The 25,942-nt window shown below is 48.0% G+C and overlaps 1 protein-coding gene across 3 annotated transcripts in view; it reads left to right on the forward strand.

Annotated features, from left to right (window-relative positions):
* The window catches only part of TNPO1 (transportin 1), a 208,201-nt gene that overhangs the window by 43,371 nt on the left and 138,888 nt on the right, over positions 1-25,942 (forward strand). For 2 of the 3 annotated variants that reach the window (XM_006124293.4, XM_025185277.2), the window contains exons 2-3: positions 2,949-3,062; positions 12,266-12,341. In XM_006124293.4, coding sequence (XP_006124355.1) covers positions 2,949-3,062; positions 12,266-12,341 — 190 coding nt within the window. Of the gene's footprint in view, positions 1-2,636; positions 2,763-2,948; positions 3,063-12,265; positions 12,342-25,942 lie in introns of those variants that run through there. The other variant, XM_006124294.4, reaches the window with a different exon arrangement.

Consider the following 25,942-nt stretch of genomic DNA (forward strand, 5'->3'; position numbering starts at 1 on the left):
CACAGCACAAGAGTGGGCCTACCCCAGAAACACCTCAAGTTCCCGAACTTTTGCATCAGATGCACCAGGCATGGGCGAGCAGGCAGGTTCAGCTTAGCAGAATCCGAGAGAGGAGGGACTTAGCATGGGGGGAATCAAAGTGTAGCGTGAGTGGGTTCTGCGAGGTAATCTGGGTGGGGGTGGCTCAGTTATGGGAGGGATCTGGATGCAAGGGGCTCATTGGGGGTACAGGAGCTGACTCCATAGGTGCAACTCCCCCTGGTTGTTTAGTTAATGACATATGTTAAATTGACAGAAGTGCTAGTGTAGGTACAGCCTGTGAGTCTTTAGAATTTGGGCGACATAAATACATAAAGTGGGTTAGATCTTGCATGCCCACTAGGTATTTGACACTTCACTACTAAAATATGTGTCCCTGTGTTCTGGGAGAATATGTTTAGATGATTAGTTTAGGATTCCTGTTTCACTGATGTAGCAAAATATCTTCAGTCTTGGTTCTACAGAAATAAAATCAGAACAGGAGTTTCTGGAGGGAGGGAGAGAGAGGAATAATTTGTTTGTGAAGGTTGCTGAAATTTAAGATTAATGATGGAAGCCATTGTGCCAACCAGCAAGAATAATTCTAGAGGGAAGTTGTTAAAGAATCTGGTTTGGAGGAGGGAAACCTAGGATCCAATTCCTCTACTCCATTATCTAGCACCAGTAGAACGACTTCAACAGGAGAGATGGAAGGAACGTCTTCCCGCATTAGAGTATTCCATAGCTAAATGTTTAGAGCAGGGGTGGGAAACCTTTTTTAGGTCAGGGACTGCTGACCCACAGAAAAATTACTTGGGGGCTGCACACAATTGAGAAGCACAAAAATCCCCTCTCACTGACATGGTCCCTGAATAAGAAGAAAGACACTCCCTACATTCCCCTTGCACATCAGAGCCTAGGGGATCGCAGGCTGGTAGATTCTGTATGCTCCAGCCCAGTGCTGGGGAGAGGGAAGCCCTGAGTTTCGGGGGGCTGGATTCAGGCAAGCCGAGGACAGCATCAGGTCCCCGGATTCCCCACCCCTGGTTTAGCATTAGACTTTGCCCTGTTCAAATCCTCTTCCCCTCCTTGCCTGAAGAACGAATTGAACTGGGGTCTTTCATATACCAGATGAGTACTCGTATCACTGGGCTAAAAGCTAGGAAGTGGATACTATCACCTGTTCCTCTTCTGACTATTTGGGTGGTGTCAGATGCCTAACATACTCTTACATGAAATGCTTCAGGTACTAGAGACACCAACTTCTTTTGTGCATCACTAAGGAGCAATAAAAATGTGTCTCTGAGAGGGGCACTTCTTAGAACCAATGTTTGCTCTTAAGTTTTTCCATCCATGCACAAAATAAATTTTGATATGTGCACCAGGCAGGTGTGGAAACACATGCTGGCATTGTGGGTGTTCTGCTAATCAGCTGGGCAGTACTTCAATCTCTCCTGGATGTCTGCAAAAGCACTCTGCTTAGAGGGAAAACTGTTTAGAACCAACCCCCTTTGCATCTCCCATTGGCTTGCTTATGTGACTCCCCCACCAAGGGTCACAGCCTCAGCCTTTGGTGAATGACACCTTAGTCCCTGCTACTGTTCAGAATATACTCTCCTGTATAAATGCAGTGTTTTCAGGTATGAGGGGCAATTGCTACAGTTATTGCTCTCTCGGGTTCTGTAGTGGGAGGGGTTGCTATCGCTCTCTTGGCTGTTTGCGGTGGAATATGTATGGGGTGCTACTGAGGTGGCTATGGAAAGTGCATAGTACCTCTTGATCTCAGGAGAAGAGAGGGTGCTGCACTCCCAAGTTGCTGAGAGTGGGGCATAAAATAGGCCAGACTCCCGCTGCTGGACATTGTCCGATGGATCCATTGACGCTGCTTGATAGATCATGGGGTTTAAGTCGATTGTTTTATTGATTCCCCTCACGCGGAGTGCGGGGGATGCAAACGGAACCTTTAGGGCAGTGATCACCAACCAGTAGATCGGGATCTACTGGTAGATCTTGGAACCTCTGACAGGTGATCCTGAGAGGTTTGGCCGGGAGGCTATCAAGTGCTGGCACTTCATCTTCCCCTCTCAGCAGTGCCGTGCTGCTCCTGCTTTCTGCCTTGGAGGTGCCCCTCACCCCTGGGAGTCTCCTGCTTGCCATACAGGGCACAGGAAGAAGGAGTGCTGATGTCAGGGTGTCCCTCCTTCCATCCTGCACCCCATTTCCACAGAGCAGAGGGGGGCAGGGATGGAGAGAGTTTGCTGGCTGCTTTGGGAGTGGTGCAGGATCAGGGTAGGGGTGAGCTTGTCTTAGCCCCCTGTGGTAAGCGGTGCCCAGTTGGAGCTCGCATTCCAAACCCCGTCCCAGTCCTGAACCTCTCCTGCACCCCAAGCCCGTGCCCCCAGCCTGATAAAAGGGAGTGAGAATGGGAGAGGGAGGACGGAGTGAGCGGGGGCAGGGCTTCAGAGAAGGCGTAGGAAGGAGACGGGGCAAGGGTATTTGGGTCTGAGGTAGATTCTGGATTGTGCTTAAATTCAAAAAGTGATCTGATGCTTAAAAAGGTTGGGGACCACTGCTTTAGGGTGAGGCCGGCGGGGGCAGAGGGGCCGAGCCAGTCGGGAGGGCGGTGTCGACCAGGCGGGCGCTAAGACCCGGGGGGACGTGTCGCTGTTAGGGCCAGCCTGCAAATTCGGCGTGAGTGACTCAATCAGCTACGCTCAGCGCGCGGCGGCCGGGGCGAGGAGCAGGTCGGTGCCATTCGCCTTGGCCAACGGCGGCTCTGCCGGGGGGGAGGCCGCGGCGCCGCCGCTCGGTGCGTGCGTGCTGCGTGCGTACGTGCTGGGGTGAGAGCGGGCCGCGCGCTGGGCGCAGCCTACCGAGCGCGCAGGCCTGTAGCGCTAGTAACCGCGGCCGCCTGTTGTCTGGTTTTGCAGCGACCCAAGATGGAGTATGAGTGGAAGCCCGACGAGCAGGGGCTCCAGCAGATCCTGCAGCTACTCAAGGAGTCGCAGTCTCCGGACACCACCACGCAGAGGGCCGTGCAACAAGTATCCTTGGCCGGGGCCGGGTCGCCGGGGCCTACCGCGGGACTGGGGTCGCTGCCTACCGCGCGGGGCCCGAGCCAGGCAGGCGCAGTAGGACGCTGCTTGCAGACTCCATGGGTTCCGGCTCCGCTTCCTCTCAGTGCGGGGGTGGGGGAAACGGGCAGGAGGCTGCTTGGGCAGCTGAGGCGCGAGGGGGCGGCGAAACTCGTGAGGAAGAGGAGAGGGAGCGGTGACGTCTCCGGGTTTCAGGCCTCGCTTAGTGGGGAGGGGGCTACGGCTGGGCTGTGCCCGAGGGAGCCGCCGCAGCGGTGCGAGCGGCTGGAGAGGCCAGCGAGCCGGTGGCGCTTTTGGCCCAGCCCCCGCCCAGGCACGGAACTGTGTGGCTGTGGCGCGGGGTTTGAACCGCCGAGAGAAGCCGTGGGCGCTAATGTTACCCGCCTCCCCCTCCTGGCCCCCGGCCCGAGCACCTGTTGCAAGCTGGGAGCTAAGTGGAGCAGCTTTTCTTTTTAAAGCTTTGGCCGGGCCACGCTGCTCTGGTGTTTGCCACTTTCCCGGGTTACCCACTCTGGGCCTCTGCCAGCGCTCTGATGCAGCAGCGCGGCCCCGGACCTGAGAGGAGTAACTCGCCTTCTCGTCTGAGCCCCACGACCGCACATAGGCTTCTTTCCAGAGAGGGCTGGGGGCAGGCTAGACACAGGGGTCTAGCTGAGAAATGCTCCTTCTCCCCCAGCCACCACTAGTGGGACTAAACTGCGTGATGGCTGTAGCCTGCTCTTTTCTCTGGAGTCATTCCTGGGAGGCCCAAGTCCCTCGTTTGAGGGCCTGTGGTACCAGCATCTCCAGGTCTTCTGTGTGTGGTGGATGGGGGGGGGGGGAGGACGGGCCCTGCTCTAGTCACGTGCTTTTATAGAGAATGGAACAAGCATAGTCTGGTGGCAGTACTAAGAACGGCCGTACTGGGTCAGACCAAAGGTCCATCTAGCCCAATAGCCTATCTGCCGACAGTGGCCAGCACCAGGTGCCCCGGAGGGGGTGGACTGAAGACAATGATCAAGTGATTTGTCTTGTGCTATCCTTCTCCAGCCTCTGACAGAGGCCAGGGACACCATTTCTGTCCCCTGGCTAATAGCCTTTTATCGACCTAATCTCCATGAAATTATCTAGCTCAGTGGTCCCCAACGCGGTGCCCGCGGGCGCCATGGCGCCCGCCCGGGCATTTGTGTGCATCCGCCGACAACCTGGGCCGGCCCCACCCCTGGTGCGCGACACGCACCGGTGCCTGGTGTGCAGCGCTCGGGCGGCCCCAGCCCTGGGGCACATGCCGGCGCTGGGTGCAAGGGCATCCCCGCCCCCCGCCCCCCCCCCGGGCACGTGAGTGGCCCCCCCGGGCGTGTGAATGGCCCCGCCCCCCCGGGTGCAGGGCGCGTGAGTGGTTACATCAGGTTATGGAGAGCAATGAATGCTCATGAAATTGGAGTTGGGCTGTGTGAGGCGATATGGGCTCTGGGGTGGGGTCAGAAATGAGTTCATAGAGTTGCGGGGGAGGGTGGCTCCAGGCTGGGGAAGGGAGTTGGAGTGCAGGGGGTGGGTGAAGGGTCTGACTGGGGGTGTGGGATTTGGCGGGTTCAGGGATGAAAGGTTTGTGGTGCAAGAAGGGGACTCTGGGCTGAGATTGAGGGGTTTTGAGGATGAGAAGGGGCTCTTGGTTAGGGCAGATGGCTGGAGTGTGTGTGTGTGAGGGCTCTGGGTTGGGACTGAAGGGTTCAGAGGGTGGTGGTATGGGGACCAAGGCTAAGATGGGGGTGGGAGCCTTGAGACAGGCTCTGAGCTGCACTGACCACCTCAAGAAGTTGCCAGAAGCAGTGGTGCGTCCCCCTTCCAGCAGTCTGGTATGCTGGAACATGCTGCTGCTTCTGGGAGCTGCATAGTGCAGGGCAAGCCCCAGACTCTGTAGGCCAGATAAAACAGCTCGTGCACCAGATGTGGTGTAATTTGCCCCCCCCCCCCCCTGCTAGACAGATGTGACATTCTTGATACTTTCAGGGAACCAGATTTAACTCCCATCCTCCTCACTTTCTCCCCACCTCCCCAAAAAAGGTGGCTACCTCAAGGCTTTTTGGTCCAATTAAAAATACTTCTAATTTTATTTATAATTTAAATACATGTAAATTTTCAGGTGCTCAGTCCCTTTGTGAACTCTTATGACTTTTAAATTAAAGTTAAGATTTTGTCAGAGATTTCTTTGAGAAAAAGGGCAGGTTACAGGCAGTAAAGAGAAATTGATGGAAGCCCATGATCTGTCTTGACTTTTACTAAGAATATGCACAATAAAATGGGGAGCACTGCTGCAGATTTACCACACCACCCACAGTGGCAGGGCTACTGTGGGGGCTTGCTCCAAGGTCTGGCGTCTCCCTGCCACCTGGCTGGAATCTTTGGAGTACCTCTATTTCCAGCTGCCACAGGCAGTGGAAAGAAGACCTGCAGCTCCAAACCACCCGGGGCTGAAGTCACCAAGGTTGGTGGAAGTCATGGATTATGTGACATTTGTGAAAAACATTGTAGCTTTATTTGACTGCATTTTTCCTATTTTGTTTCTGCCCTTTTGCTGTGGGGGAAACAGCTATTCACAAATGTGAAACTGCATTTGACTATTCTGCATTTGACAGCACTCAGAGCATAATGAATTGTAATCTTTTAATTTAAAATAGGGAATATTTAATCTTTCAGTTACAGTAATTCTTAGTTGTAACAATATTTTAAAACAATTTAAATCTTCTTTGATTAAATAGGATGTTTTAGATGATTAAAAGGATACTGTCTTCAACTTGTCTCAATTTCTAAATTTAAGGTTTTTTACTAAAAACCCTCTCCCCAAAGAAGTCTGATAGTTTGTAGGAATATGCTTACATTTTTTGTGTAATGTTCTTAAACTGTTGTGTTGGTGAGTGACATCTTAAAAAAAAAAAAATGAAATGAATAGAAGCTAAATAAACAAAAGTGGAACTGCTTTGTGTAATATTATAGTTCAAAATGAGAAATGCTAAGTAATTACTATTAATAGTGATAACTGAATTATGATTTAACTAGCCAAGATATTAAAGCATATTTTTAACTTTGTCATTCCAGATGTTTGATTAAGGATGTTTAATTAAAGGGACCTTTCATATGCTGAATGCTATGAATATGAAGATAAGAAAGCTAGCTAGTGTAGTACTTGTTTAATATTTTTTCATTTAGATTTCATTTTTTTTATTCAGGTTACTTCAAATGGCATTAGTAGCTGTTTGTTTTGTGGTGACACTCCAGCATATGCCATACTTTAAATATATACTCTGCTGGTGGTGGCTTAAATGGTGGGTTTTTACTGTTTTTATTAAATAATGCAGGTTTTGAAAAACTACTTAATATAACTTGCAGGAAAGTGCTATACAGGCAGTCCCCGAGTTATGCGGATCCGACTTATGTCGGATCTGCAGTTACGAACGGGGCTTTTCTCGCCCCAGAGGACGGGAGCAGCGGGACGCCCAGATGCGCCGCAGTCTGCCGCCCCCGTCCTCCAGGGCAAGAAAAGCTGCTCCCTGTCTCCCTGGTCTGCAGGGAGATGGGGAGCAAAGCCTTGGAGCACGCCCGCAGGGGGACAGCTCAAGCGCGCCCGGGCTGTCCCGCTGCGGGCGTGCTCCAAGGCTTTGCTCCCCGTCTCCCTGGTCTGACCCCAGCTGCTCTGCCCCAGGCATCCCCAAGTCAGCCACTGCTGAAACTGACCAGCGCTGACTACAGGAAGCCCGAGGCAGAGTTGCTCTGCCCCGGGCTTCCTGGAATCAGCCGCTGATCAGTTTCAGCAGCAGCTGACTTGGGGACGCTTGGGGTTCTTAAGTTGAATCTGTATGTAAGTCAGAACTGGCAGTCAGTTTCAGCAGCGGCTGAATCTGGACACCAGTTCCGACTTACATACAGATTCAACTTAAGAACAAACCTACAGTCCCTATCTTGTACGTAACCCGGGGACTGCCTGTATAGCAAAAATGCCACTTGATAAATTCATGGGCCTGCTTCAGCAAGTAGCTGTGATTGTTGTGCTATCAGAGAATGGTACTTAGTAAGATGTCCCAATGGGACCTGAGCCAGCTGCTACAAACTTAAGGCATTTACAATTAATTGATTTTGTTTCTTATTAATATGGGCTGATTTTGTTCCCTTGTGTTGCAAACACATAAAACTCAAATTTTAAAAACATATAAAGGTAGTAGGCTTGAAATGATCTTAAAAGCGTGTCCCTCCATCTCTCCGAGAGGGGGGAGGGGCAGCAGCCGCAGAAGTGTAACCCCAGGCCCAAGTGAGGAATCACCTGATTCCTGGTTCGTGCCCGGGCCCCTCCCCCACAACATGCTTGTGCTTTTTAAATGTATTAAGAGCCTGGTGGAAGGGAGTCCCCAGCTGATCCCGGGCTCCATGTGGTGCGACTGCTTTGAAACTCCAGGAGCAAGTTCCCACAGTGCTTCGAAGCCCAGGGTCAGTGGGGAGTCCCCAGATGACCCTGGGTTCCATGTTGCACTTTCACCTTTAAAGTATAGCAACAGGCCTAGGGCTACTTCTACACTTCAAAGGCGGAGATGCCTTGTCGAATAGTTGATGCAAAATACATCGACTATTCGATTAGTTAGTTACCCACAATTTAACATTCCTAGCTCGGTAACAGTTGTCTGTTAGGCATGTAATCTTGGTCATTTCGAAATTTTGCGTCATAATTGATATTTTTAATATATTATTTAAATACTGGAGGTAGCAGCATGGTAATGTTGTGCACTTGCCACTTGAGATATTTTTAAAGGACTACTAGGGGGCGGTGCCCCCTGCTTGGTACACTCACCAACTCCCCTATTGTCGGGGTAGGCGGCCCCGGCCTCCTGTATTGTCGTTTCCCCCTCCTCCTCCCTGGCCACCAGGGAGGGCCAGGGCCACAACAGCCCTGGCCTCTCGACCACCCCTCTGGCTGCCAGAGAGGGGAGGGCCAGTGGTTGCATCAGGCCCCCTCCGCACTGGCTGCCAGGGCAAGGCCTGCTCTACCTCCAATCTCTAGGGAAGGCCAGGGCTGTGCCAGACCCAGCTACTAGGAAGGGCTGTGGGCTGCGTCAGCCCTGGCCACTTGGCTCCCCCTCTCCATACTTCTCCCTCATCACAGGTAGTCCCGGACCCCCACCCCTCCCCCTCATTGCAGCCCTGGCCTCTCATCTCCTTCCCCATGTCTCCTTCCAGCCAGGCCCAGCCTTCCCTCCCTGATTGCAGCTATGGCCCCTTGTGCTGCCCCTTCCCCTCACCCACTCTAGCCACAGCCAGCCTCAGGGAACCCCACCCCAATCACAGCTCTAGCCCCTGCCTCTCTCCCCCCCCCCCCCCCCGCCTGGTTGCAGCCAGCCCTGGCTTCTTGGCTCCCCTCTGGCTGCTGGAGGAGGGCTGTGGACAGCAGGGGCAAGGATTGCAGTTCCTTGTTGTGCTCAGGGCCCTGATACTTAGGCTCCATGAGGTGCTTCCACTTGGAAATGTACAAGGGCCTCTTCTCAAGGTGGAATGTGCTAGTCCTTATCAACTAATCAAAATTTAACGTCCTTAATTTTAATGGTGAAATATTTTTCATTTGTACTGAAAAACAATATTAGACATGCTTTAGTGTCTTACTGAGTGGCAGTTCAATGGCGTGCTTAAAGTTGGTGCAGATAATACTTTAAATTCTTAACCACAAATAGTACAAAAGTCTGTATCTGAAATCTTACTGATCACGCAAGAGTTGCATTTTCGTATTTCCACACCTTATTTGCTCTGTTTGATTCTGCATAAAAATGTTGTGTTTCTGTATCAAAATTGCTGGAAACTGATTTCAATTTTTTTAATTCTCTGCATTACAAGCTATACTAGCTATTTCATAGATTCCAAGGCCAGAAGGAATCATTGTGGCCATCCTGTATGACCTCCTGTGTAGATCTCCCCCAAAATAATTCCTAAATCATATCTTAGAAAAATACAGGCCGTCCTCACTAAAAGTCCAAGATATGTTCCAAAAAACTTGGACTTACAGTGAAACAAGTTAAAGCAGGGAACTTTTTCCCCCAGCTGACTTCCATTTGCACAAATGGGGGGGGGGGGGGAGGGAAGGGAGGTGGCGCAGCACGAATTAAGAGCGGGGAATGGGAAGACTTATAATGCACAAGTTCTTACAAGCATTAATGATGTTAGTGCAGAACAGATGTATACTGGGGCGACCTACAGTCGGGGTCCCTGTATCTAATCTTGATTTAGAAATTGTCAGCTATCACAACCTCTGGTAAGTTCACTTAAAAAATCTGCTGCCTTTTCAGTTTGAATGTGAGTAGCTTCAGTTTCTAACCATTGGATCATGGAATACCTTTTTCTGCTAGATTGAAGAGCCCATCGTTAAAATTTGCTCCATGTATATGTACTTATAAGCAGGGGTCGACAAATTATGGAAAACCCTACTTGCCAGAGAAAAGAGGGACTTGTCACCCTCCCCCACAAAGTGTTTTTTTTTAATGGCATAAATTCCTAATAAGAATAAGAACAGTAATTACTAATAAGTTATTAATAAATATCACCCAGGTTATTAATAAATATCTTATAAACCTCTACCTTTTCTCTCTGCTGTCATGTCTCTTCCCCTTGCTCCATCAGCTCCCCTGGTGCCTGCTGCCCCCCCCCCCCCCAACCCCTCACCCTCTGCTGTCCTGACTCCTGCCTTTCTCACTGCCCTCAGCCTTCCTGAGACCTGTCCCCCTCTGCCAGCCCTTCTCTCCGCCCTGTGCCCACTCCTCCAGTAGCCCCACTCTGATCGTGTGAGCTACCCCTCCTCATCCCCTCTCCTAAAACCTCCCTTTACACACCTGCCCTGCCTCTCTCCTCTCGTGCTGGTCCCTCCCCTGCAGGTGTCTGCCCTTCTGCTTCATCCCCAGAATCCCCTGGCACCTGTACCCTCCTGTTGCCTCCCCCTTCCCTCACTGCCCCTGCCCCCTTTGCTCTCTTTTTCCCTGATACCCACCCCCTCAACATCCTCTGTCCCTGTTCCCCTCATGCCCCTGTGCCCTCACAGATGCCTTGCTCCATCCCCGCCTTCCTCATGCTCACCCCTTCTTTCAAGCACCCTTCACTCCTGACCCACAGGGGGAGCAGGGTGCAGGGACAGCACAGAGCCAGAGGGGTGCGGTGATCAGAGGTAGCAGGGTGCGGTGGAGGCACAGGGAATAGGATGTGGGGAACGGGAGGGGCAGAGGGATCGGGGTCTAGGGGAAGTGCAGGAAACGGGCAGCACAGAGCTGGGGGGCAGGGATCGGGGGGGAGCATGGTGGGGGGGTGCGGTGGAGGCACGGAGAATGGGATGTGGGTAACAGGAGGGGCAGAGGGATCGGGGTCTAGGGGCAGTGCAGGGAACGGGCAGCACAGAGCTGGGGGGGCAGGGATCGGGGGGGCAGGGTGCGGGGTGTAAGGGCGACGCAGAGCCAAGGGGTCGCAGGGAAGAGGGAGAGCAGGGGGTCCGGGGTGCAGGAGCGGCATGGGGAATGGGCGGTGTGGAGAGAAAGCTGGGCTGGGGCCGGCGGGGCGGGCCCTGGCTGTGCTGCGTGCCGCAGTCAGCTCCCAGGGACACGCGGCCAGAGCTGAGCTGCCGTGGCCCTTTAAAATCAGCGGGGCCAGGTCACGCCAGTGTCCTGGCATCCTGTCCTTCCTCCTCGCGCCGGAGCTGCACGCAGGCAGCCCAGTAGGAAGAATAGCCACACTTCCCTCTTCCCACCGGTGCTGTGCTCCTCCGCCAGCCGGCGGATCGGATGGGGCCACGCTGCCCATAGTGCAGGCTTTGGCCAGCTTGTCACAACGGCCCACCGGGCCAGTCCGCCCCTGCATTCACCAGCTGCAGAAATCTACTCGCCATGGGCGAGCGGGCGAGTGCATTTGTTGAGCCCTGCTTATAAGACTGTGATCAAGTTACCCATTAACTTTCTAAATAGAAGAGATCTGTGTCTCTTACTGGAAGGCTTTTTTTCAAATCCTTTAATCACTGTAACGGCTCTTCTCTGAATCCTCTCTAGTTTATCAACATCCTTATTGCATTGTGGAGACCAGAATTAGACACAGTATTCCAGTAGCGGGTGCACTAGTACCAAATAGAAAGGCAAAATAACCTCTCTACTCCAAATTGAAATTCTCCTATTCCTGCATCTCATTGATCCCTTTGACCACCCAGTCACATTGGGATCTCACGTTGAGTTGATTATCTATCATGTCCCCCAAATCCTTATCAGAGTCATTGCTTCCCAGGATAGTCTTCCATCCTGTAAGTATGGCCCATATTCCTTGTTCCTATAGGTATAATTTATATTTAGACACATTAAAACATACTGTTTTCTTGTGCTCAGCTTACCAAGTGATCTAGATTGTTCGGAATTGGTGAGTGGTGAAGGTGTCCCCTTTGCTATTTACTTCTCTTCCCCCCCCCCCCATTTTGGGGTTTTTTTCTTCCAGATAATTAAGAGGAGCAAGAACAGATGTGTGGGATCCCACTAGAAACACAGCCACTCCGTGATTCTCTGTTTACAACTACATTTTGAGACCCCCCCCCCCCCAGTAAGCCAGCTTTCAATCCATTTTAAGTGTGCCATATTCATTTTATATTTTACTTGATTTTATTCAAAATGTCATGCAGAACTAAGTCACACACCTTATAGAAGGCTATTACATCAACACTGTTGTTTTAACCAGTCAATTTAAAAAGGATGACAGCACCTGTTTTTCATGAATAATATTCTCCTCCTTTTAATTATTAATCAATTTCATAGACCATTATCAGACGGACAAGCCTATAATTACCCAGGTCATCCTGTTTACCTTTTTAAAATATTGGCGCAACATTAGCCTCATCTTCTAAAACTTTGATATCAACATTAGCAATATTTCCTCTGCCAGCTCTTGTATAACTCTTGTGTGCAAGATTTGCAGACCTACTGTCTTAAACACGATTAACTTTAATAGTTGCTCTTTAACATTCTTCTGAGATATTAGTGGAATGGAAAGAATCTTTGTTTTGAAAGGTTTGTCACTGTGAATAGAGTGCTATTTGGAATTAACAGCAATTACATGTTTAATCATTATCCTCTTTAGTGTACTCTTTGAAAAAATACACATGCTTTCCTTAACAAGCTTTTTAGAAACTGGAACAACTCAATCAGTATCCAGATTTTAACAACTACCTGATATTTGTTCTTACGAAATTGAAGTCTGAAGGTAAGCTGCTCAATTTAAAAAAACATTTTTATTTTAGGCATTATATAATGACATTGTCTAGATTTTTCAGAATGGAGGATGCATGTAGGTGCTGAGCCTGCCATCAGCTCCACAGGTAGACCTGTACACTTGTGTGGCGCTTAACTGATTGTTCAGGATGCAGGTGGGCTCAGTGGCCTGTTTACATATGGCTTGTTGTACAATCAAGGCTTTAGACTAGATTGTGTCCTAATATTCTTTTTGTTTTTGTGTGTTGTTTTTTTTTTTCTTCTTCTGGATGTTAACATTAGTGAGTTATCAGAGTAATATTAAATCATATGATAACCTTATTGAAAGGCAGGTATTCAGAGACTAAAATTCAATTAATTTCTAACAGAATTAGACTTGTAGATTGTATGTGTCATTAAAAACCTTACACAATTTGGCATATTTAGTAGTTTCTGATGGAAAGCCAGTTTTCAGTATTAGAGATGTGTTAAAGATTTCTCTGAAATCGCCATCTACCAGAATGCTTGCTTTGAATTTTGGCTCTTCAGTGGAAAAACTATTACAATTCCATTATTTGTTAAAAGATTATTTATGCTATTGTGAATAGGTCATCAGCTGGGCATAAATACATATCTCGATATTTCAGTCAATCCTTTCTTGTGATGATGAAGAAGCTCATCATTCACTTTTTTGCATTACTCCAATTTCATACTATCAAAGATGTTCTTTGGAAGGGCTGAATTGGTATTTTACATCACATAGGCCCTGAGGCTGCCCAAAAGCCCATAGTTCTTAACAAAATCCCCTTGTCCTGCTTCAGCAGGGGTATAATTTCTTTACAAAGTCAATGGACTCTTTGTACTGATGCTGAAACTTGTGCTCTAGGAAGCTCTGGTATCTTCACTGCATCCTGTGCTTGCAGTTCCTAGAGCATTTAATATGTTTTAAGTAATATGTTTGAATGATTCTGAAATTAGTGTGTTGGAGTATTCTTCAGACTGGAAGTATGTATTCATTACAGAGGAACGTTCAGTAGCTATGCCATCCTTCCAGCCTGTTTTTATGCAGCTGGTGAAGGTGTTGGCAGATTCACCAAGCTGCTGCATGTCCTAAAGATGGTTATAAAATAATCTTTCCTCAGGATGTGGGCAGCAATCCTTTAGAGCTTGCTTTAGAGCAGGGTGGGGAACCTAAAGCCTAGAGGCCAGATGTGGGCCATGGTTTGCCTGGATCCAGCCCCTGAGGCTCAGGGTTCCTCACCCAATGTTGGGGAGCTTGTGCTGGTGATCCAGAACCCTTGCCATCCCCCACATGGGACTGGAGCATGCTAGGAATGTAATATGTAGTCAAATAACTGATAAGCAAAAGCTTATAGGTTAATGCTGTATGTAAACTATACTAATTCCCCCGCCCATCTGCAACAAATTTTTTAGCAGGCTGGCCAGCAGCCCGGCTCAGTCCTGGCTCGTGCCAGGTCTGGGACATACGCCTGCTGTGGCTCTGCATTTGAAGTGTATTAGGAGCCAGGAGTGCAGGCAGCCCAGTTCACTTCCGGCTCGTACCGAGTCTGAGAGTTCAGCCCCTCTGCTGGACAGGGGCTGCTGCTGCCCTGTGCTGCTGCCTCTGTAATAGAGGCAGCAGTGCAGGGCAACAGGCAGCCAGGTTTTTAAACTGCCTCCCCTTGAGGACCAGCTCCAACTGATACACAGGCAGCAGTGTGGAGTGGTAGGTGGCTCCTCCGGAGTGGGGCCAGAGTGCACTGGCTTCTGGCTCCACCCCAGGGACTATAGAAAAGTTGACTAACTGGTAAGAATTCATGAAGTTAATTGCCTATTCAATTAACTGATACTTAACGTCCCTAGAGCACACTATATCTACTAGCCTGGTCCCCGCTAGTCTCTGGTGTGCTAGGGGAATGTGGGAGTGTCTTTTTCCTTCTCATTCGGGGCCCATGTCAGTAAGGATTTTTCTTGCTTTTCACTTGTGTGCGGCGCCTGACTGATTTCTGTGGATTGGTGGCCCCTGACCCAAATAATGTTCCCATCCCTTACTTAGAGGAAAGAGGCCATTCTCTGCACCTCAGAATCCTCATCTGTAGCACTGAGACTTATTTAATGATCAAGTAGAGAACTGTGCCCCCTGCTTGCCGCCGCCCCCCCCCCACCCCTTTCACCATTTGCTGGGGAGGGTCAGGCTGAGGCTTCAGCGTGGCAGCCCCGGCCCACTTCCACCACCACCTGCTGGGCTGAGGCCACAGTGTGGCTGCCAGCCCTGGCTCTTCCTCTTCCCCCTAGCCACCGGGCCGAGGCCATGGCATCCCCGGCTCTCTGCTTCCCCGAGCAGCAGGGTATGGGGAGAGGCCGTGCGGCTGAGGGTGGAGGTAGGGGTTAGGGTTAGGGTTACACAAATGACTCTCTTCACATCCCAGTAATGAGACTTGTAATCAACTTGAAATGCCTGCTGTCCAAACTGTCAAGATCATGGCTGCAATAAAGTTAGGGTAGGGGATCCCATACATAGGGTTTCAGTATCTGGAGTTAAGTCTTTCAAGGCATGTTGAATATGAATGTTCAAGAGATCAGTGTGACTCTACTCACCTTTACTGTCCCAAGTTCTTAGTATGCTAAGAAGTATTTCTGCTTCAATGAGTATTGGGCACCTCTGGTTTGCATAAAGAATATACAAAAATAAGCACAGAGGCACTGGGTCTTCCGACCTTTTAAGTAAGTCTTCAGGTGTTGGCATGTTCTCTACTCCATGAGACTTTGTACAGGTTGTCCTCGCTATAAGTCCAAAATACCTTCCAAAAAACATGGACTTGTAGCAAAACAACTTAAAGCGAAGAATTTTTTTCCTGGGACTGACTTCCATTTGTGCAAATTGGGGTTGGTTTTGTGTGACTTAAGAGCAGGGAATGGGAGGACTTAATAACATATCCGTTCCTACAAGCATCAACAACTGGACCCCCCTCCGAGCCACCATCCCCTTCTCCTGCACCCAAATTCCTTCTAAGTTTGCACCTCTCACCCCTTCCCACACTCAAATCCCTCATTCCCACCCCAGAGCCCACACCTCCTGTCTCAATCCAGTGAAAGTGAGTAAGGGCTGGGGACAGCAAATGATGGAGAGGAGGGCAGTGGAGAAGGCGGGGCCTCAAGGAAGGGGTCGAGGGTAGATCTTGGTTTGCCCTAACTTTTAAAAAGTGATCTTGGGTGTAAAAAGGTTAGAGATTGCTTCTGTAGGGAAAGGCATGTCTCTGTACTTTTCTGCTGCTCACTCTCCTAACTAAGGTCCTGGCAAAGCTGAGAGAGAGAAGTGTGATCTTAATAGCCTCATACTAGCTCAGATAAGTATGGTTTTCTGTACCAACGGTTCCTAACTGGTGCCGAGCTGTGAACTACTGGGCACTGGGGCTAAGGTATGCTGCCCAGCACCTCCCCTCCTGCCACAGCTGTTGGGAGACGCGTGTCCTACCCTGTCTCTTAGTTAACCATTGCCAGGCAGTGGTGGGGTCTCCTTCTGGACATACAAGAGCACTTTGCTGAGCGGTGGGAGAGCCACGCAGAGCCCGGCACGACAGCCTTAGAGCAGCCAAGATCTGGGCAGCAGCTACGTGAGGGGGTGGGGCAGACATTGAATGCTCTGGGGGTAAAGCTGGTATTGGTGAGGGCTCTAAGAGGCTGACACTGGGGGTCATCGGCATGGGGAGTTGGCACTGGGGGGCTCAGGCTGGGGCTAATAGTGGGGGTGCTCAGGAGGCAGAGATAATATTGGGGGCTGGCACTGGGGAGCTGGGTGTAGTGTGGCTCTGGAAACAGGAGGCTGGCATTGAGGGGTCTGGTGGGGAGCTCTAAGGGGCAGAGGCTAAACACTGAGGTGTTTGGGAGGGGGGCTGGCACTAGGGGGTTCTGAGGGTGTGAGGCTGGCATTTGAGGGGATGCTGGGGTTTGTGGCTGGGGCTAGTAGAGGGGTGGGCAGCTCTAGGGGTTAGGCTTGGCACTGGGGGGCTCAGGAGACTGGCATATACTCTGGCCTCTAGAGCCACTGCTCTATACGTTGGGGCGGAGCAGAGTTAATTCTATCGGATTGGGAGAGAATCTACCTTGATAATCTTTCTGAACTGTAGACTTTTTTTATTTTGATTCATGATGAAAGGGTAAAGTGTGGTGTGTTACAGTAGGTAGCTCATATCATAGCATTTCAAAAGACATTATGAGAATGACCTGTAAATTCAAGAAGAAAGTTTAGTAATCAGAGTCAGGTTAGTTGTCTTCAATCACTTCCTCACTCACCTCAAACTGCTTTACTATCTTTACCTGTCTGTATCTGCTTTGAAGACTCACTCCAGGTTCATTTTGTAAGCTTTCTAATGATTATGAATTAGTTGAGGGTAGAATGGTGTCTGCTGTCTTTTTGTCATGCTTGTACACAGCTTGATGCTTTCAAAAGCCACAGCTTGATGTAGAATACTAATGTGGACTAATGGTCTTCTTGGAACATTTGGTCCTGTGAATTTAACCTTATGTGGAAGGTCAGGTTCCAGGTAGCTTTAAACTTGATCAGATTTTACAAAGATGAAGTACTGCAAACTCACTTCTCTGGATGGTGGTGGTCCACCTTGATGAGTTTGTCATCCTGACAGCATTTTTAATATGCTTATCACATTGAAGTTCGTTTTTTATTTGCTTAATGTTAAAAGGCTCTTAGGCTTCTGTTTGAATCCATGTGGGAACCAAAGACTAATTAGAAGGAGTTGGTTAGGCTTTTAAGTTAATCCTCAAAGGTTCTGGATACTCAAAAGTTTGTGTCCTAACATAAGAATGGCCATACTGGGTCAGACCAAAGGTTCATCTAGCCCAGTATCCTGTCTGCTGACAGTGGCCAGCACCAGGTGCCCCGGAGGGAGTGGACTGAAGACAGTGATCAAGCAATTTGTCCACTACCATCCTTCTCCAGCCTTTGACAAACAGAGGCCGGGGCACCATTCCTTACCCCCTGGCTAATAGCCTTTTATGGACCTAACCTCCATGAATTTATCTAGCTCTTTTTTTAAACTGTGTTATAATCTTAGCCTTCACAACCTCCTCTGGCAAAGAGTTCCACAGGTTGACTGCGCTGTGTGAAGAAGAACTTTCTTTTATTAGTTTTAAACCTACTATCCATTAATTTCATTTGGTGACCTCTAGTTCTTATATCATGGGAACAAATAAATAACTTTTCTTTATTCTCCCTCTCCACACCACTCATGATTTTGTATACTTCTATCATATCTCCCCTCAGTCTCCTCTTTTCTAAACTGAAAAGTCTCAGTCTCTTTAGCCTCTCCTCATATGGGACCTGTTCCAAACTCCCTAATCATTTTAGTTGCTCTTTTCTGAACCTTTTCTAATGCCAAAATATCTTTGAGGAGAGGAGACCACATCTGTATGCAGTATTCAAGATGTGGGTTTACTATAGTTTTATATAGGGGCAGTAAGATATTCTTTGTCATCTTTTGTATCCCTTTTTTAATAATTCCTAGCATCCTATTTGCTTTTTTGACTGCCGCTGCACACTGCATGGACGTTTTCAGAGAACTATCCACAATAACTCCAAGATCTCTTTCCTGATTAGTTGTAGCTAAATTAGCCCCGTCATATTGTATGTATAGTTGGGGTTATTTTTTTTCAATGTACATTACTTTACGCTTATCCACATTAAATTTCATTTGCCATTTTGTTTCCCAATCACTCAGTTTGGTGAGATCTTTTTGAAGTTCTTCACAAATTGCTTTGGTCTTGACTATCTTGAACAGTTTAATATTGTACGCAAACTTTGCCACCTCACTGCTTACCCCTTTCTCTAGATTGTTTATGAATAAGTTGAATAGGATTGGTCTGAGGACTGACCCTTGGGGAACACCACTAGTTACCCCTCTCCATTCTGAAAATTTATTCCTACCTTTTTGTTTCCTGCCTTTAAGCCAGTTCTCAATCTATAAAAGGATCTTCCCTCTTATCCTATGACAACCTAATTTACACAAGAGCCTTTGGTGAAGGACCTTGTCAAAGGCTTTCTAGAAATCATGTATAGTATATCTACTTGATCCCCCTTGTCCACATGTCTGTTAACCCCTTCGAAGAACTCTTAAGGCTGTGTCTACATTGGCAAGATTTTGTGCAAAATCTTGCCAGCTATCTACACTGGCCGCGAGTACTTACGAAAGAACACTGACGTTCTAATGTAGGAAATCAGTGCTTCTTGTGCAAATACTCTGACTCTCCCACTCAGGGATAAGCCCTCTTGCGCAACTGTTCTTGCGCAAGAGGCCAGTGTAGACAGGCAACGTTAATTTCTTGTGTAAGAAAGCCCGATGGCTAAAATGGCCATCGGCACTTTCTTGGGCAAGAGAGTCTACACTGGCACAGATGCTTTTGTGCAAAAGCACATCTCTTGCACAAAGGCACGTACCAGTGTAGACGCTCTCTTGCGCAAATACTTTAACGCAAAAACTCTTGCGTTACAAGTATTTGCGCAAAATCATGCTAGTGTAGACGTAACCTCATAGATTAGTAAGATGTGATTTCCCTTCACAGAAACCATGTTGACTTTTGCCCAACGAATTGTTCTTCTGTGCAGCTGACAATTTCATTCTTGTTTCAACTAATTTTCCTGGTACTGACGTTAGACTTACCGGTCTGTAATTGCCAGGGTTGCCTCTAGAGCCCTTTTTTAAATATTGGCGTTGTTAGCTGTCTTTCAGTCCTTGGGTACAGAAGCTGATTTAAAGGATAGGTTACAAACCACAGCTGTTGGTTCCGCAATTTCACATTTGAGTTCTTTCAGAACCTTTGGGTGAATGCCATCTGGTCCTGGTGATTTATTACTGTTAAGTTTTTTGTTTTTTTTCAATTTGTCCCAAAACCTCCTCTAATGACACGTCAATCCGGGACAGTTCCTCAGATTCATCACCCACAAAGGAGGTGCAGGTTTGGGAATCTCCCTAACATCCTCAGGTGTGAAGACTGAAGCAAAGAAATCATTTAGTTTCGCTGCAATGGCTTTATCATCCTTGATTGCTCCTTTTGTATCTCGATTGTCCGAGGGCCCCACTGGTTTTTTAGCAGGCTTCCTGCTTCTAATGTACTTAAACATTTTGTTATTATTTTTTGAGTTTTTGGCTAGCTGTCCCTCAATCTTTTTTTATTTTTATTACATTTTTACACTTAATTTGGTAGTGTGTGTTCCTTTCTATTTACCTCACTAGGATGGGACTTCTACTTTTTAAAAGATGCCTTTTTATTTCTCACTGCTTCTTTTACATGGTTAAGCCACGGTGGCTCTTTTAGGTCTCTTACTGTGTTTTTTAATTTGGGGTATACATTTAAGTTGGGCCTCTACTATGGTGTCTTTAAAAAGTTTCCATGCAGCTTGTAGGGATGTTACTCTAGTCACTGTACCTTTTAATTTCTGTTTAACCTCCTCATTTTTGCATCATTCCCCTTTTTGAAATTAAATGCCAGTGTTGGACTGCTGAGGTGTTCTTCCCACCACAGGAATGTTAAATGTTATATTATGGTCACTATTCCCAAGTGGTCCTGTAATAGTTACCTCCTGGACCAGATCCTGCGCTACACTCGGGATTAAATCGAGAATTGCCTCGCCCCTTGTGGGTTCTTGTACCAGCTGCTCCAAGAAGCTGTCATTTAAGGTATTGAGAAATTTTATCTCTACATCTCGTCCTTAGGTGACATGTACCCAGTCAAAATGGGGATAATTAAAATCCCCCATTATTATTGATTTTTTTTTTTTTATTATTTTCATCGCCTCGCTAATCTCCCTTAGTTTTTCAACGTCACTATCACTGTCCTGGTCAGGTGGTCGATAATATATCCCTACTGCTATATTCTTATTAGAGCATGGAATTACTATCCATTGTGATTCTGTGGAACATGTTGATTCATTTAAGACTTTTACTTCATTTGATTCTACATTATCTTTCACATATAGTGCCACTCTGCCACCCGCACGACCTATTCTGTCCTTTTGAGATATTTTATATCCCGATATGATTGTGTCCCACTGATTGTCCTCATTCCCCTGACATGAAGTTTTTCCTAATATCCAGCCTAAACCTCCCATTGCTGCTTGTCCTAGCCTCAGTGGTCAAGGAGAACCATTTTTCTCCCTCCTCCTTGTAACACCAGGTTAGTTATTTGAAAACTGCTGTCATGTCCCCTCTGTCTTAGCAAACCAAACCAAATTCTTTCAGTCTTCCCTCATAGCTAATGTTTTCTAGTGTAGTGCAGGGGTTCCCAGCGTGGTGCCCGCGGGTGCCATGGTGCCCGCCAGGACATTTATGTGCGCACGTGCCAGTGTTTTAAAACAGTGGTCTCCAAAGTGGGGTGCGCGAGTCTATCAGAGGGAGCGCATGCCGCCGTGCAGCAGCTGAGAGGGGAGATGCTGGTTCGCAAGACATCCGAGGGAGTGCATGCTCAGATGTCTTGTGAACTCGTTGTGTCCCCTCTCAGCTGTTGCACGGCGGCATGCGCTCCCTCCGATCATCTTGCGCACCCCCTCTGCGCAACAGCTGAGGGGGGGGGAGACTCCAGGTTTGCAAGACATCTGAGGGAGTGCATTCAAGGCATGTTCAAACGCCCACGCTACAGCTGAGAGGGGAGACGCCCAGTGTGCTGTGACGTCATGGCCCGGCACTTTAAATTTTAAAACTACATGGCCCAGCTGCAGGTACGGCACATGGTCTGGGATCACGGAAGCAGCTGGGGCCGGGCCCAATCACAGACTCAAACTGGAAGGCAGAAGGTGGGAGTGCAGTGAAAAGTAGGGGGAAAGGGGTGGGAGAGGAAGGGGCTTGTGCTGAGGAGTGGGGGCAGGTCAGCAGAAGAAAGGGGAAGGCTCCAAGGGACAGCGTGGAGGAGAGACACATGCCAGGGGGCCAAGTGGAGACAACAAGGAAAAGGGCAGGAGGGGAGGTGTCAGTGGAAGAAGGGACAGGGTGATGCTGGGAGGAGAGAGGGTAAGGGCATTGGGGACTGAAGGGGGGGCGGTGCTGGGAGAAGGCTTGAAAGAAGGGGTGGGCATCAGGAAGGGGAGATGGAGCAAACCATGTGTGAGGGCACAGGGTCACGAGGGAAATGGGGGGGGCAGAGGATGGTGAGGGGGTGGGCATCAGGGAAAAAGAGGGCAAAGGGGATAGGGACAGGGACAGTGAGGGAATGGGGAAGCACCAGAAGGTTGCAGGGGTAAGGGAATGTGCAGGTGGCAGGGGATTCTGGGGGTGAAGCAGAAGGGCAGACACCTGCAGGGGAGGGACCAGCACCAGAGGAGAGAGGCAGGGCAAGTGTGTAGAGGGAGGTTTTAGGAGAGGGGATGAGGAGAGGTAGCTCACACGATCAGAGTGGGGCTACTGGAGGAGTGGGCACAGGGGGAGAGAAGGGCTGGTGGAGGAGGGCAGATCGCAGGAGAGCTGAGGGCATTGAGAAGGCCAGGAGTCAGAACAGCAGAGGAGGGTGAGGGGTTGCGGGGGCAGCAGGCACCAGGGGAGCTGATGGAGCAAGGGGAGGAGACATGGCAGCAGATGGTGGAAACATGATGGGGATGGGGAATGTGAAATTTAAAGGTCCCATGATTTTTTGGGGGCGGGGATAGCGTGCTTTATTTGCTCAACATTTGGACATCCCCCTTTTTTTATTAATGCAGAATTTTGTTTAAAAATGAATTACAATATAATTAAAAAAATCCAACTAAATTAAGTTTCTATTAAATTTACCCAATTCACATTTACAGGCAGTCCCCGAGTTACGCGGATCCGACTTATGTCGGATCCGCAGTTACGAACGGGGCCCTCCCTCTCCCTGGTCTGCTGGAGACCAGGGAGAGGAAGCAAAGCGGCGGAACACGCGGGCAGCGGACAGCCCAGACGCGTCTGGGCTGTCCGCTGCCCGCGTGCTCCACAGCTTTGCTCTGCTCTGCTCCCCGTCCCCCTGGTCTGCAGACCAGGGGGACGGGGAGCAAAGCAGAGCAAAGCGGCGGAACACGCGGCCAGCAGACAGCCCAGACGCGTCTGGGCTGTCCGCTGCCCGCGTGTTCCGCCGCTTTGCTCCCCGTCCCCCTGGTCTGCAGACCAGGGGGACAGGGAGCAAAGCAGAGCAAAGCCACGGAGCCCGAGGGCAGCAGGATAGCCACGGTGCGTCTGGGCTGTCCTGCTGCCCCCGTGCTCCGCGGCTTTGCTCCGGACGCCTGTGGTACAGCAGCTGGGGCGCTCCCGGTTGGTCCCATAGCGCCGCTCTGGGCGCCATTGGACCAACCCAGCAGCTGTGCCCCAGGCATCCCCAAGTCAGCAGCTGCTGAAACTGACCAGTGGCTGACTACAGGAAGCCCGTGCCCCAGGCTTCCTGGAATCAGCCGCTGATCAGTTTCAGCAGCAGCTGACTTGGGGATGCCTGGGGTTCTTAAGTTGAATCTGTATGTAAGTCAGAACTGGCCTCCAGATTCAGCCGCTGTTGAAACTGATCAGTTTCGGCAGCGGCTGAATCTGGACGCCAGTTCCGACTTACATACAGATTCAACTTAAGAACAAACCTACAGTCCCTATCTTGTACGTAACCCGGGGACTGCCTGTAATATGAAAACAGCCTTCAATTTGTGCACTTGATGCCTTTTTTCTATTTTTTTATTGAAATCCAGATACAAGTAACAATACAAATAATATTTTTTAATTAACCATAACTGGCTATTTATGTTAAAGTAAGAATAATAAATATATTTGGACTAGCAGTTCAACAGTGTTTTACTTTTTTAAAATAAGATGAAAACTGCTTATGATATTTATTTTGTAAAAACTCCTTAATTTTTCTTACAGGTAGATAAAAAAAGAGCAAATTCACATGGTAAGGTGAAAGAGTAATTGCCAAATAATTTAATATCTTTTACATGTAAAATTACCTTTTTTATCTTATGGATTCATATATTATGTTGTAATAAATATGATGATGTTTTTCATATTATTTAATGTACAAATACAAAATAATCCTTGAAAAATTGTTGGCATTCGCCACTCTCTTCTGAAAACATGAAAGTGCTATTGGCCACAAAAATGTTGGGGACCACTGGTGTAGTTGATTAACCAATAAGCAAAAGCTTATAGGTTAAGGCTATAGACTACACGCTTTGCCCCCAGACTTCCTTGCCAGGTCTGGACCCTACCCCTGGCTGTGGCTCTGAATTTAAAGTGTATTAAGGAGCCAGGTGGGCAGGCAGCCTGGCTCAGTTCCACTTACATCAGGTCTGGGAGCTCAGTTTCTCCCCCTCCCCTCCACTCCCCTCTCCCCCCCCTCCTGCAACAGGGTCTGCTGCCACTCGAGCTGCTGCTAGCCCCGCTTCGGGGGACTATAGAATAGTCGGCTAAGCGATAAGAATTCATGAAGTTAATCGACTACTCAATTAACTGATATTTAACATCCCTATCCTTTAATTTTTGCTGCTCTTCTCTGGACTTTCTCCAATTTTTCCACATCTTTCTTGAAATGTGGTGCCCAGAACTAGACACAATACTCCAACGGAGACCTAATTAGTACAGAGTAAAGCAGAAGAATGACTTCTTGTGTCTTTCTCACAACTCTCCTGTTAGTGCATCCCAGAATCCTGGTTGTATGTGGGTGGTGTGTGTGTGTTTTGTTTTTTTTTTTTTTTTTTTTTTTTGCAACAGTGTCACGCTGTTGATCCATACTTAGCACTGTGACCCCTAGATCCCTTTCTGCGTACTCATTCCTAGACAATCACTTCCTATTCTTTGTGTGAATCTGATTGTTTGCTAAGTGGAGTGCTTTGCATTTGTCCTTATTAAACTTCATTCTAGTTACCTCAGACCTCTCTTGTTTGTCCTGATTATTTTGAATTATGGCCCTATCCTCCTTAAGTGCTTGCAACCCCCTCCCTGCTTGGTATCATTTGAAAACTTAATAATTATACTCTCTATGCTATCATCTAAAACATTGATGAAGCTATTGAACAGGCCCAGACCCAAAACAGACCGCTACGGAACCCCACTTGTTATGCCCTTCCAGCATGATTGTGAACCATTAATAACTACTCTCTGAGAATGGTTAACCAGCCAGTTATGTACCCACTTTAAAGTAGTCCCATCTTGGTTGTATTTCGCTAGTTTATTGATAAGGTCATGCGGGACCCTGTCAAATGCTTTACTAAAGTCTAGGTATACCACATCCACCTCTTCTCCCTTATCCGAAAGACTTGTTATCCTGTCAAGGAAAGCTATCAGATTGGTTTGACATTTGACCAACCCAGTAGCACCCCAGCTGCTCTGCCCCTTACTTCCCCAAGTCAGCTGCTGCAGACTGGCTGCGGACTTCAGGAAGCCGGGGACAGAGCAGCTGGGGTGCTGCTGGGTTGGTCCCGTAGCGCCGCCCCTCACCTCTTCCCCAGGGCTTTCCCAAGTCCACTGCTGCTGAAACTGATCAGCAGCGGACTTGGGGAAGCTGGGGGCAGAGCAGCTCCAATTGTCCAGCTGGCTGGAGCACTTCGGGTTCCAGTTGGTGCCGGACTATCAGGAGTGCCGGACCACTGGATTCCGGACAATTGGAGTTTTACTGTACACCGATTTAAGCAATTTTATAGCTTAATATTTTCAGGGTCTTATTGTACACTTTTAATATGCTAGAAAATGGTGAATTATGTTTATTTATGTTAACTTCGCTCATTGGTAACTGGAATTTATTTAAATACAACAGCATAAGCATTTTATTTTTATTAAACAAAACTAACCCTTAATGCAGTATATGACCTCTTGTTCCAAATTTATAAAACTTGACCTCAAAGTTAATCACACCTCCATTCTTAAAACAGAAAAGCAGCCATTAATGCAGAGCTTAATAGGGGCTCATGTTTTCGGTGTATTTACTTTTATTTACATATTTTAAGAAATAATAAATATAGGCTTTAATAATTGTTACTTTCAGACATTAATCAGCTTTATTTTTAAAAATAAAGCTAACAAAGTAAATATCTAGGTTTAAAAATCCATTTTCAAAAAAAACCCACGAATTTTCACCCATTTTTGACTCCAGTTTGCTTGGCAGTGGCGTTAGCAAGGGTGCCGTCTAAATGGATGTTGAACTGCATTTTATATTGCTATGTTTTCTCTCTTAAAAATTAGATTGAGGGTAGGGTGCCACACTGTCTCGGGAATGTTTCTCAGACCCCCATGAAGCAGCTACAGACTTACAAATGTTACTGCTTGGATTCAGTCTTTAGAAGTGTCTCTGTTCACACTGCTTCCAAAGTGCTGAGGAGGCTGGATTCTCCCATATTTACAAGAAGTTTATTTCACCATGTCCTTATTTTTAGCCAACTTCTTATGTGAAGACTTTTTTCACTAGAGTATTTTCAGGATCTGTAGTTCTCCACATAATTCAGAGCATGTTTTCCTCCTCCTCTGAATCACTTGGGGCTGCAAGTGTATCTTCTTAAAGTACCTTAATACTTGTTTCTATTTCTTAAGTATTTTTTTTAGTTGATTGTCATCATTTGATAAATTGTCCTATATGTGGAGATTCTTGCTTCCTAGATAACTGTAGGAATGGATTGCTTTGGAG

Source organism: Pelodiscus sinensis, chromosome 6 (assembly GCF_049634645.1).
Source record: "Pelodiscus sinensis isolate JC-2024 chromosome 6, ASM4963464v1, whole genome shotgun sequence".
Classification (NCBI taxonomy): Eukaryota; Metazoa; Chordata; order Testudines; family Trionychidae; genus Pelodiscus; species Pelodiscus sinensis.